General features: G+C 43.8%; 1 protein-coding gene across 1 annotated transcript; it reads left to right on the forward strand.

Annotated features, from left to right (window-relative positions):
- The first annotated feature begins 10419 nt into the window (after nucleotides 1-10419).
- LOC115825553 (perforin-1-like) lies at nucleotides 10420-12288 on the forward strand. The gene is made up of 2 exons (XM_030789336.1): nucleotides 10420-10946; nucleotides 11079-12288. The coding sequence occupies exons 1-2, from the start codon at nucleotides 10420-10422 to the stop codon at nucleotides 12286-12288; spliced, it is 1737 nt and encodes a 578-aa protein (XP_030645196.1).
- Nucleotides 12289-13742: the final 1454 nt, after the last annotated feature.

Consider the following 13742-nt stretch of genomic DNA (forward strand, 5'->3'; position numbering starts at 1 on the left):
ACAACACTACATTTACTTTATTCTAACTATTAAGCTATAATTTTTATTACATAAAGCTATTCTGTATGAAAATGCACAGCTCTGACTACTTCAGCATGTTACTTTTTCCTGTTTTATATCCAAATTATTGTAAGAAAACACAGGGGAGCTGCGTTTTCCCGGTAGAAGGGCCAAAGCAAACAGCACCCACCTCAACATATTCAGGTTCAGGGTAACTAAGAGCAGACTTGATAACGGGCAAAGTTTCCATGGTAAAGAGATGATAGCAGTTCATTGTGTTCTGCTGCACTGCATAAATTACTACTTACAAAATTAAAGTACAGCCATGTCCTACACATGTATTAATTATTGCTCATGGGTCCACTCTTAACCAAGTCACTTATAACTGAAAGAAGCTACGTAAGTACAATCCTAGATCCTTCTTGAACGTACTGTTGGAGAAATAAAATGATTTTCTGAATAATGACAAATCATTGAGCTAATCAAAGCTGCTGACTGATAAAATAAATCAGGACAGTTGAGATTTGCAATAGTATAAATCAATGTGATATCAATGTCTTCATTTGTTTTTGATTAAGGTCAAATGGATATTCTTGAATATCCCACTAGGTGGCAGTAAATTATTCAGAAGGATGAGACCTGAGAAATAATGGTGTATAAAATGACAAGTTCTGGAGAGCATGGGAAAGTTTGGGAAATAATGGTGTCTGACAAGATAGGTAAAGAATGTGAGAGGTGTGACTAATGGCTGTCTTGATTGTCTATTGGATGTCTATTTTTAATAATTTGATAAGATTCTGTGTAAAAGCAAGTGATTTGTGAGGGTTGATTCAGTCTCTCCCAGGACCTGACTCAGTTTGCTGTATGCTGCTAATGATGCGGAGCAATAAACTTACACTTGCATCAGACTCGTTGAAACTTTGTTTTTGGCTTTTAGTAACTGAGTAATTGAGGACTAAGTGTGGTGTTGAGACTCAGCCACAGGCTGGGAAGTCTCTCCAACAGTACTCCCTGATCAACTGACTTGGTGACTGACTAACTGACTGACTGACTGACTGACTGACTGACTGATAAAGATAGCCATGTGTTGAGTTGTTATTGAATTCAAAAATGTTGCTATCCCCTTCAGAGGTCCCAGTATTGAGAGGAAGGAGATCTCAAAGTTACTATAGTGTTAATTGAAACTCAGTTTAAGTATTTTTAAATAACTTTTTTCAGCAATAAAAACATCTAACAACATGAGGCCAGTTGTTTCCGTGATGTTCTGTGCTTTTAAAAGGTTACTGCTGAGTTATGAATTAATTTGGAACTTCCAAAGGCAGCGCTCAACTCTGTTGTACATGACGATGAGGGATTTTTGGCTGTTATAACAAATAACCAGTAATCATATGGTTGGAGAGAGAGAGAGAGAGAGAGAGAGAGAGAGGTGGATATGGCTAGTCCATGCAATTTTTATTCTCACAGTTAGTGAAGTGTTATAGCCCACATGTTGCATGTCAAAAGTCTCTCAAAACGGAACAAATTATTTTCTCGAGAACTCGATTTAATCATCTCGCAATCAGTTTCACGAGATAACATTTTTGTCTCAGGGTAGCCCAACTTGTTCTGAGCAGTCTAATTTTGAACAAGCTACAGACTGAAAGAGATTGGGGAACACTTTAAATACTACTTTGATCAATGATTTACTCAGACAGGAATTGCACTGTGTCTGTATATAGTAGGTAACATTCAAATTTCTGTGCATCATCTTAGAAGATAACGGGGTTTTTAAGCTCATACATTTAGTATCCCATGGTTACAAACTGCCATAACCACATACAAACCAAATTTTAGAAAACTTGTTGCTGAGAGGTGCTGCCCCTTTTCTCACTGATTTAGGAATCGTCAAAGTTCTTTACATGCAAACCAGAGCGGTAGGAAAAATGGAGTGGCGACACTCCCACAGGGGGACTGTCAGTGCCGATCCGTGCCAGCTGCTCAATTCGTTCTTGCACCTACAATCCCTACTACAACTTGCAAAATGCTTACGCAATAATTAAAGAAACGTAAAAAAAATCCCATTTGATTGGAACGGATCGGGCTGTGTTGTAAAAGAGGTTCAATTCTGCGCATGCGCTGACTTTTGTGCATGTGCAGAACGGGTCAGGCAGCCGGTACAGATCAGGCAAGAGGGCGGGCCTACCAAATGAGTAGGTGTACCTGACTTACACACAGTTTGACCCTCATCTCTACTGCGCAGACTCTGCCTCCAAATTTGACAACGTGGCAGAGGAATTTTGGCTTCATTTCAAAAGGGCATGGAGCCACGCTGTCCATGCGTTTTACAGTCATTGGTTCCAAACTCTCACATTCACAGCATAGAACCACTCTAATTTCCATTGCTTGCCAAGCACTTTCAGTGGTAAGTTGATCAAATTAGCTGTCATTAATATAGTAAATACTGTAGTAAATTTTTTTACATGTGCTCAGCTTTAAGTGTTAATGTTTATCTTAATTAATAGTTATGACCAGAGGTAGCAAAAGTAAAAGTAGAAGTACTCTTGCTAAAACAAAGTACTCTAAGTAGATTATTATGAGTTCGCATGTATCATACCGAAGTTTGATACATGAGGTTGTTGTAGCACAATAGGTGTGGTCACTGGCCGTTACCAGTGCTGGTGGGATTCTCAGTGAAGGGGCCTTCCTCCTCTTTTTTGTGGCGATGAATTGACCCTCCTTGAAATGTGCCTGCAGAGAGGCTTGCCAGTTTCCACACATATTCCATAATGGTCAGTTGGAATATCATTGTGCTCTACATTAAAAGAATAAAACCCTTTGAAAAGTAACTTGTCTATTTATGGTTTTTGTTCACACACTTTACACACACTTCGTATCCTGCTGCTTCCGCTTGCACTGCCAGCATTGAAGGCATTTAATAAATTCCTTTATTTATTTAAAACCTAAATGTGTGTCAGCCTCCCTTTTTATGTTACGGTCTCACCAGCTAGGCCCTAACGTGTTACAACTGTTTTCTTGAATGCAGTTGGTTGCCTTGTGTTACGTCCCTGGTGTAGTGTGGTGTCTAGGGGTATGTAGAGGGGACGTAGCATAAAGGAAACCCATGGTGATGGTGAACTCCAGGGACTAGAGCTAGCCTGGGCAAGGCCGTGATAAAGCAGGTACGACACCTCCTGCCGCATTAAAGTACACTTGGTTGGGTGTAGACGGTAAGCGTGCTGCTTAATTGGCTTAGCTCCATCTACATTGATGTCATGTTTTAACACATTGGTTTGGGTGGGCACATCATTAAACAAAGAGGGGTACTCATGTACTAACCATAACACATCTGTTTGCTGCAGATGATCTAAATGAGTGAGGCTACGGGGAAGCTCTTGTAAAGCGGCAGAATTCTGCAGCCTGGCACACTGCTCCAGCACCGGCACAGTGGCTACTGACGGAACAGGAGTTTTCACCGCTGAACGGGGGGCTTCCGACACCTGACCACGCACACAATAGAGCTTCAACATATTGATGTGAGATACGCGAGTTTGACGCTTTCGGTCAGGTGTCCGAATTACATAATCGGTTTCGGAAAGCTTATGGTCCACCACATAAGGGCCAGAAAATCGAGCTTGCAATGCTGAACCAGGGATCGGTAGTAGCACCAGAACTTAGTCCCCCGGACTAAAACTGTGTGGCACCGCCTTCTGATCATAGCGAGCTTTCATTGCTGCCTGCGAGGAAGACAAAGATTTATTGGCATAAGCGCAAGCAGAGTGAAGACGCTCCCTGAACTCACTAACATAGTCAAGTATATTGGTCGGGGTGCTTGGGGCATCACCCAACAACTGCTCTTTGAGGAGCTTAAGGGGACCTCTCACTGTATGCCCGAAAACTAGTTCAGCGGGACTGAACCACAGCAATTCCTGTACCATTTCACAAACAGCAAATAAGACAAAAGGAACGCCGGTGTCCCATTCTTTTTCATGTTCTACACAATAAGCATGCAGCATGGACTTAAGAGTCTGATGGAAACGTTCCAGCGTGCCCTGTGATTCCGGCTGGTAAGCACTCGAAACCTTGTCGTTAACAGAAAGCTCGTGCCTTGATCAGATTGCACAACCCTTGGCAAGCCAAACGTGGAAAAGAACTGCATTAGTGCTTTAACTATAACGGGGGCCATAATCTTACGGAGGGGAAAAGCCTCAGGATATCGGGTAGCAGCAACCATAACGGTTAGCAGATACTGATTACCAGACTTGGTTTTAAGTAAGGGGCCCACGCAATGAACCAGCACACGCTCAAATGGTTCCCCTGTCACTGGTATGGGATACAAAGGTGCAGGGGGAATTGCCTGATTAGGATTACCTGCCAACTGGCAAACATAGCAGGTTCGGCAATAGTCAGCCACCGCAGACTTCATACCAGGCCAAAAGAAATGCTGCAGCAAACGTCTATAAGTCTTAGTGACCCCTAAATATCGGGAGGAGATGATGATCATGCGCGAGCTGTAAAACATATTGCCGATACTTTGTTGGCACCACAATCTGAAAAACAGCGTTCCACCCTGAGTCATCAGATATTGCTGGTGACCACCTCCACATAAGTAAACCCTTCTCAGCAAAATAAACACTTGGTCTTCCCCGGCTAATTTCGCAAGCTTTGGCAGCAGACAGACACGAAGCGAGGGAGGAATCAGCACGTTGAGCTGCGATAAGCTGCTCACAGGTGGCCGGCAGCTTAATCTGCTCATCTTTTCTATCATCGGACACAGCACTGTTTTCAAAACTTTTCATTCTGGAGTCCACCACCGGCGATACCTCTGAAACTGCATCGTAGTCAGATGAGGCAAGAAATGAATCGGACAAATTAATGGCGTCTTTATATTTACGAGTCTGAGCACAAGTCATTACACAGGCAGAGAACACGGAAGGAAAATCACAAGCAAGCCCATCAGCCCGAGGCTGCTCGATGGGCATAGCAGTCACCTCTGGCAGAGGCAGCACCTTACCACCCGCCAGATCATTCCCCAAGATTAAGGCGACCCCTTTTACCGGTAGCGAGGGTCTTACTCCTATTTTAACAAAACCATTCACAAGATCCGACTGCAAGTGAACTGTATGTAGTGGAACCCTCACTCAGCCCATCTCAATACCCTGTACCAAGAAATAAGACCCAACAAATGTGTCATCGGCAAAATGCAGCGTGTCAGAGCAGATAAACGACTGCGCAGCACCAGTATCACGCAGCATGACCACGGGTATCTGCTCCTCCAATTTCCCAGACTTTGACGCGAAGCCTTTTAACAAAAAAGGAGTGTAGCTAAGGTCAAGAGTGGGTTTAACACTGCTTGAGCTTTGAGAAGGCTCGGAGACCGTTTTTAACTAAACCCGCACTCTTCGACTGGTCCGACTGTTGTCGCGGTTGTTTATTCTTTAAACTCGGACAGTTGGTAATCACATGACCTACTCTGTGACAATAAAAACATTTACAGTCAGCTCTCGAACAGGACGAAGTAGGGCTAAACTGCTTCCCATTCTGAGCTTTGGTGGCTGGAAGTGATTTCTCATCATTCTGGGCCAGGGTATGATCAGACACAAACACAGACTTGCATCAAACTAAACTCGTCCGCCAGCACAGCTGCCTGAGACAGTGACTGAACCTTTTGCTCATTTAAATACAAAGCCATTCATTCAGGCAAACAATTCTTAAACTCTTCCAAGACAAATAGCTCCCGAAGACGTGCAAAATCAGACACTTTGCTCGATGTGCACCACTTATCAAAAAGAATCCCTTTCTCTCGCGCGGTGTCTAGGGGTATATAGAGAGGACGCGACATAAAGGAAACCCACCACCTGTGCTGGTTTGGGATGGTGTGATGGGGGAGGAAAACACGGACACGGGGAATCGGTGTGAAAAAAAGTGCACGATATATTTGGGAATATTTACAAAAGGTTTATAAGTATATATTTACAAGAACACACAAAAATACACGAAGGTGGGAGAGGACGACAGACGGTGCCAAAGAAATGAAACTAGTAAAACAAAAACCACCCTAAATGTCTACACCGAAAAACACACATTAGACTACAAAACAAAAAGGTGGCAGAGCCAAAGGAAACCTGACTACACTAACTATCTAGCAACAAAAAATACACAAGTGGCACCCACCTCTAACCTTACCCTATACAGCGTGATCACTACCTTACCTGTCCTTCTCCCAGCAATAACCAAATCGCCAAAGCGCAATCCACAAACGAAGTCAATAAACAAACATTAAGGGTCGTACACAGAATGGCAAGTTTGTAATTATAGCAGAAACACATGAAAGGCACAAAGGCAAAACAATGAGATCGGAATCTGAAAACGCAGCACATCTAGCCTCTTTAAATGTTGGCGCTCCGCGTCTGGTTGGCCAAGCAAAAAGGGGCGCTGTTCCTGGTTGGCCAGGCTGGCACGGGGAGGCGGGGACTGACAGCCTTTCGCGGCACAGTTGGGTTCCTGGGGGGAGAGAGAGACGCAGACGAAACAAGACACACAAATAAAACGCACAGTGCGCCGCACGTAACACTTTGTATAGTTTGCACTATTGACCAAACTTCCATCCATCCATCCATCCATCCATTTTCTGCCGCGTATCCAGGACCGGGTCGTGGTGGCAGCAGGCTGAGGAAGGTAGCCCAGACATCCCTTTCCCCGGGTACATCCACCAGCTCCTCCTGATATATATAATTATAATATATATTTATGATATATAATTCTCCCAATGGGTCCTGGGTCTGCCCCAGGGTCTCCTCCCAGTTGGTCGTGCCAAGAACACCTCCACAGGGAGGCGCCCAGGAGGCACCCTGACTAGGTGCCTGAACCACCTCAACTGGCTCCTTTCAATGCGGAGGAGCAGCGGCTCTACTCCAAGCTCCTCCTAGGTGTCTGAGCTCCTCACCCTATCCCTAAGGGTGCGCCCAGCCACCCTGCGGAGGAAGCTCATTTTCGCCGCTTCTATCCGCGATCTCATTCTTTCGGCTACTACCCAGGGCTCGTGACCACAGGTGAGGGTTGGAACAAAGAATGACTGGTAAATTGAGAGCCTTGCCTTCTGACTTAACTCCTTCTTTACCACGATGGTCCGGTACAACGACCGCATGACTACCACCGCCACCCCGATCCGCCTGTCGATCTCCCACTCCATTTTACCCTCACTCGTGAACAAGACCCCGAGATACTTGAACGCCTCCACTTGAGGCAGTAACTCAGTCCCAACTCGGAGGGGGCAAGCAACCTTCTTCCAGGAAGGGTTGGGTTTACCAGGTCTGTCTGGCAGTCTCCCTCGCCATCTGATCCAGCTCACCACCAGGTGGTGATCAGTTGACAGCTCTGCCCCTCTCTTCACCCGAGTGTCCAGCACATACGGCTGCAGGTCTGATGAGACGACTACAAAGTCGATCATCAACCGTTGGTCTAAAGAGCTCTGGTACCAGGTACACTTATGAGCTGCCTTATGCTCGAACATGGTGTTCGTTATGGACAATCCATGACTCGCACAGAAGTCCAGCAACAAAGCACCACTCAGGTTCAGATCGGGTAGGCCGTTCCTCCCAAGCACTCCCTCCCAAGTCTCTCCATCACTGCCAACGTGAGCATTGAAGTCTCCCAGTAGAACTACAGAGTCCTCAGATGGTGTCTTCACTAGGACACTTTCCAGTTTATCTAGGAAGGCTGGGTACTCTGAGATGCGTTCTGCGCATATGCCGTCACGACAGTCAGAGATTTCCCCCCTGCAACCCGAAGTCGCAGTGAGGCGAACCTTTCATTCACTGGGACAAACTCCAACACAGCAGCACTCAGTCGGGGGCTAACAAGTAACCCCACACCTGCCCGTCGCCTCTCACCCCAGGCAACTCCAGAGAAGGATAGAGTCCAGCCCCTATCTTGAGTTAGGTTCCAGAGCCAAAGCTGTGCGTAGAAGTGAGCAAAACTATATCTAGTTGGTATCGCTCCACCTCCCATACAAGTTCCGGCTCCTTTCCCCCCCAGAGAGGTGACATTCCACGTACCAAAAGCCAGTTTCTGTTCCATAAGTCCAGTCCGCCAGGGCCCTCGCCCCAACCCGCCACCCGTGTGGCATCGCACCTGGCCCCTATTTCTCCCCTCGCGGGTGGTGGGCCCACGAGGGAGTGGCCCCATGTGGCTCATTCGGGCTTTGCCCGGCCAGACCCTGTGGCAGGTCCGCCCACCAGGCGCTCGCCTGCGAGCTCCCCTCCCAGGCCTGGCTCCAGGAGGGGGCCCCGGTCTCCCTATTCCGGACGAGATGCCTGTTTCTATGTGGGTGCTGATAATAATGGCTTTCAGAATCACTTTTTGTCTGGCCCCTCACCTGGGACCTCTCTGCCTTGGGTGACCCTACCAGGAGCTACATGCTCCAGGCAGCACAGCTCCCAGGATCACAGGGGCTCACAAACCCCTCCACCACGATAAGGTTGCGATTCCAGGAGGGGTTGACCAAACTTGCTTATTTAATTTGAGCAGTTACTGGCATTTGCTGATATTTATTTGTCATGATACACCCTTATGCTGTATGTGAAACTCTTAAAATAATATCAGGGATGTGTGGTGGAGGTGGGGTTGCCACCTTTGTCGCATCAGAAACCTAGACACCAACAGACTGAATATGTAGAATCCCTGAAATGGGGAGTTTCAATGAATAATGTTTTTTTTTATTACAAACACATACTCCCTCACTCATCTGTTTGTATTAACTTGTGTGATGCGATACAGTTAACCAAGACAACATCAAGCAAATGGCAATGTGCAGTTAATCAATGTGCACAGTGCACGGTGGCGCAGTGGGTAGCGCTGTTGCCTCACACCAAGAAGGTCCCGGGTTTGATTCGCAGCCAGGGTTCTCTCTGTGTGGAGTTTGTATGCTCTCCCCGTGTCTGCATGGATTTTTCTCCAGGAGCCTCAGTTTCCCCCCACAGTCCAAGGATACACAGGTCAGGTGAATTGGAGACACTAATTTGCCCCTTGGTGCAAATGTGTGTGTGGGTGTGATTGTCTGTGTGTCTACCATGCGATGGAATGTTTCCCTGCTTTTTGCCCAGTGAGCGCTGGGATAGGTTCCAGCACCCTACGACTCTAATTAGGATAAGTGACTTTGAAAATGATTGGATGAATGACATAAATAAGTTGAGATCTCAAGAAAACAAAGAAAAATAATACGTTATCACGAGAAAACGGAATCTAAATTAAATGTAAATTCATGGCATCTTAGGGCTTCTATAATAAACCAGGTTTAATGTCCTTCCAAAGCATAAGAGATTAAAAAAAACTTGCTCTATTGATCTGACTGTGGGATGTGATTTCCGGAGGTTGACCAGCAGTTCACTTTTAACTCAGCACTTTCATGTGCTTGTTAGAGTCGAGTGACATTTGCACTGGTTCCATGACTTCACTGTTTGCAGCTAGTTTCTCACACCTATATAAAATGTCAAAGACAGAGTTCAAAGAGCAGGTAGATCTAGCTCAGGGCTGCATCAGTAAAAACGGAGAGTATTAACAGTGGTCCATGTCCAACTCGGCATGTTAAAACATTAATTAATGGGTTAAACACTAATTAATGGCCCACTGGTGATGAGTTGTGTTGAAACAGTGAACAATTTACCACCTAAAGCGTGAGCAGTGGAATGTGAGCTAGAACCCAGAAAGTCATTTTAACAAGACAATGCTAAATCAATCTGTAAGCCAAAAAAAAAAAGAAAAAACCATGGATGAAACCTCTTTAGTAAAAGACTTCATTGTCCCTTTGCTTATTTGAATCTTCCTACAACCACTTTTCTTTTTACCTGTTCTATTTCAAATATGTATTTCGGTAGGGAAACAGAAATGTGACACCTGTCATTACTGCCTTTCAGATGTCCATGGCAGGTGAAAAATAAGACTATTGAAGATGTTAGATATTTCAGACGCTCATGGCAATGTTGTTTTTTTCTCTCTGTCTGTTGGGTCAGACACAGCAGGACTGCCCTAAAAAAGTCACCAGCTTGCATTCAGACTTCACACAGTCCCCACATATTCCCTTTGCATGACTGGTTTGATCCACATACTGACCACAAATTCAAACCAAAATGTCAGTACACAAACAATGCATGCAACACCCCTCCACTTGAACATAGTTATATATAAGCAGATGCCATAGACCCATTAACCACAGAAGCAAGCATAAGATGGTCTGCTCTTCCTCCATAACAAAAATTAAGACCTACAATACTCAGTAAGTAAGTATGCAGTTATCTTTAATGTTACCACTACAAATGTTAATCAAACACGTTTTCTGGATTTAATTTTCAGTGAAAAGCCACAACTGATCTAGAACAGTTAAGTGATTTTCATTCATCTTTAAGTATGTTCATATTGTGATGTTTTCTGGTAATCCCACAGAAAATGCTGCTAAAGTGGTTTTACATCATCTCCTGGGTATGGTGCGTTCAAGTCCCTCCAGTCTTCTCTGGAAAGCTACAGCTGGGCACTCCAGAGCAGTGCAAGAGTATTGACTTTGTGCCTGGATACAACCTTGGCGGTGAAGGTTTCGACATCGTGAAGATGGAGAGAAAAGACTACTATGTGATTGACATGGAAAAATGGGACAGGGGAAACGGCACTTGTGCCATTTGTCAAAACATCTACGCTGGAGGAGCAAAGCAGAAGCTACCTGTTGGCGTGGAACACTGGAGGACAGAGCCTCACTGTTCACTGAAGATAACAAGCAGAATCTACGAATCTAGTGAGGCCCTCATCAATGATTCCACTTCATCAGTCAGTAACAACTGGAAAGTTGGTTTGAATTTGCCAATGGTGGCTGGAGTGTCATTTGGTGGAAGTCATTCCAGAGATGCGACATATGCAGCAAGTAAATCAAAGACAGACAAGAGCAGTTTCACTAAGCATGAAATGAAGTGCAGCTACTATAGGTGAGGTCATCAGAAATTAATATTGTGGACTGAGCTATAGTCATTTGTTGTAAACTACTGTCATTAATAAATTGCATAAAAATCATGTTAAAGGTTTCCATGGTGAAATAACACCTTTAAATTTACTTACAGGTATGTTATAACTCGTAAACCCCCTCTGCATAAAGACTTTCTTCAGACCATTGAGGCACTTCCAAAATCGGAAAATCCTCAAGCCTACAAGAACCTGATTGACACATATGGCACTCATTACACCACCAAAGTCACACTGGGTGGTGAAATGAAAGCCATTACAGCAATCAAATCCTGCCAGGCTTCTATGAGTGGGTTAACAGACACTGCAGTGAAAGACTGCTTGGACGTTGAAGCTTCTGGAACACATAAGAGTTTAACTCTGAAGGCAGAATTCCAGCGCTGTCAAGAACTGAAGAAGAAAATGGGCACTCAGCAGAGTTTCAGCAGTATGTTCAACGACCATGAAACAGAAATCATCGGAGGAAACATCAATGGAGGGGCTCTAATCTTTTCTATCAAATCACAGCCAGATATACTTACTGCATGGCTGGAGTCTTTGAAGACCATACCAGGCGTGGTCACGTACTCTCTCAAGCCACTTCACTTGCTTTTAGATAAAAAACATCCTGCCAGGAGACCACTGCAGACAGCAGTGGAGAAATACATCAAGGACAATGCGTTAAAGAAGGTTTGCTCCGAAAAATGTAAGATCGGAAGGCAGTGCAGTGCTAGGGATCGTTGTGCCTGTGTGTGTAACAGAAGCAAAAATATTCACTCCAACTGCTGTCCTGCTGGAAGAGGTCTTGCCACACTGAAAGTCTATGGGCTCCGGGCCAAAGGTTTATATGGAGATGTAGCAACTCAAACAGATGGCTCTGTGAAAGTGTCATATGGTCCTATAATTAAGCGCACTGAGGTGATTAACAATAATGACAACCCCACTTGGCCAGAGACATTTGAGTTTGGGCCCATTCAAATTTCCATGGCAACTAAACTCACATTTCAAGTCTATGACGCAGACAGTTATTGGAACAGTGATCTTCTTGGAACATGCTCCTTTGATCTTAGAAGTGGGAAAGTCAGCGACACCTGTTTTTTTAAATATGGCACTTTCTTCTTTTCCTATTCTGTGCAATGTGCTCCCAGTCTAGGGGGTCCACAATGTAATGAATATGCGCCCTCTCCTATGGAGCCCTCACTGGCCAAGATATTCCACTCCAGAAATGGCATCCTGGCTAAAGACCTGTGGAAGCTTGAATTAGGGCGTAATTACACAGATGAGTTGAGAGTCAAGACTTTTAAGGGGAAAGAATTCAGTCGTATGTAATCATTTTAGCTTCAGACAGCATTTCTGCTACTTGCATAGAATAGATTTTATAGGCTCAGAAAATGGTCTAAAAAGGTATTTTTTTAAGATTTTGATAAGAGACAAAATGAAATTAGACTAATTTACAGGAGGGGACCAAAATCCTTCATACCAAATAATAACCATGGTTTTGCTGAATTACTTTGCGTTTTAATTTTATTAAAGCATATTCAAAGACACAACTGCTTGACAATCCTTTCTTCATCATACACAAAGTACACGCACAGAGGGTGTACAAATAACAATTAGAATATCACATAAAAAGACATTTTAGCAAATAGAATAACCGAATCACAACACAGAAGTAACTACATAGATGGGTCAAATGAAGCTACGTAGTAATTACAAATATGTGTGCTCTACAGAAGATCTAATATCAGCATTTTCTAAAGCAACACACGGTACCTCTAAGAATAAGAAATAAGCGAGAAAGAAAGAAAGAAAGAAAGAAAGAAAGAAAGAAAGAAAGAAAGAAAGAAAATTATTTCATTTGGGAGTGTATGTCTACCAAGAAAGCAAACTTTCAGCAGAAAAGAACAGAGGTTGCTGACAGCAGCTGTAAAAGTTGGTAGTCCAGGTTTACAAAACCGAGACCTGTCCAGACACTGGAGAACAGTAGAAAACAGAGATGGTACCATTGGTGGTAGGAGAACTCGGGGCCGTGAACTCAAAGCAGGAAAACTGGCTCCAAGAAATCCCACAAATGACAAAAATCCCAGTCCAGTACAGCATAAAAGGAACTAGGAACAGCAAAAGTACTGCACCACAACATTATATTTATTATATGTATTATTTGTTTATTATAATAATGATTGCTTTACTGTATATATCTAATGGTTATGTACAATTTAATTATGTATGTTCCTTTGAAGCTTTCCATGATGCTACAGGCCAGTAATTATTTGCAAAAAGATTTTTGAATACATGTTGAGGTTTTCCATAAGTATGGTGCTCTCTGATGTCTGTGATCAGTTGAAAAGGTGTTGAAGAATATGTTCTAGCCAGATGGATCCCTGTCAACTCTGTCCTTACCTGATTGTTAGAGGTGATGAGGGAAGTGAGCATGATTACCACTGTGTTAGGTGCAGGCACCAAACTGGACATTAAATTTGACTAACTCTGTAAAAAAAAAAAAAAAAAAAAAACACAATAAATTGCAAAATGCCGACCACTAGCTGTAGCTGACCTGGGTGTTAGATAAGGTTTAGTGTAATACTGTCGGAATTCTTTCTGTGAATATATAGTGAATTACTGTGTACATGTACATTTTGATTAGCTACATAAAACTATTCAATATGAAATGTAATGGTTCAGTTAACTACTTCCGTGACGCAAAAATTAATATGAAAATAATCAATAAATGGATAAAGCAAACTATAGTCTGTATGTAACTACTACACAGCTTGCTGTTTTCG

This window comes from Chanos chanos, chromosome 12 (genome assembly GCF_902362185.1).
Source record: "Chanos chanos chromosome 12, fChaCha1.1, whole genome shotgun sequence".
Lineage (NCBI taxonomy): Eukaryota > Metazoa > Chordata > Actinopteri > Gonorynchiformes > Chanidae > Chanos > Chanos chanos.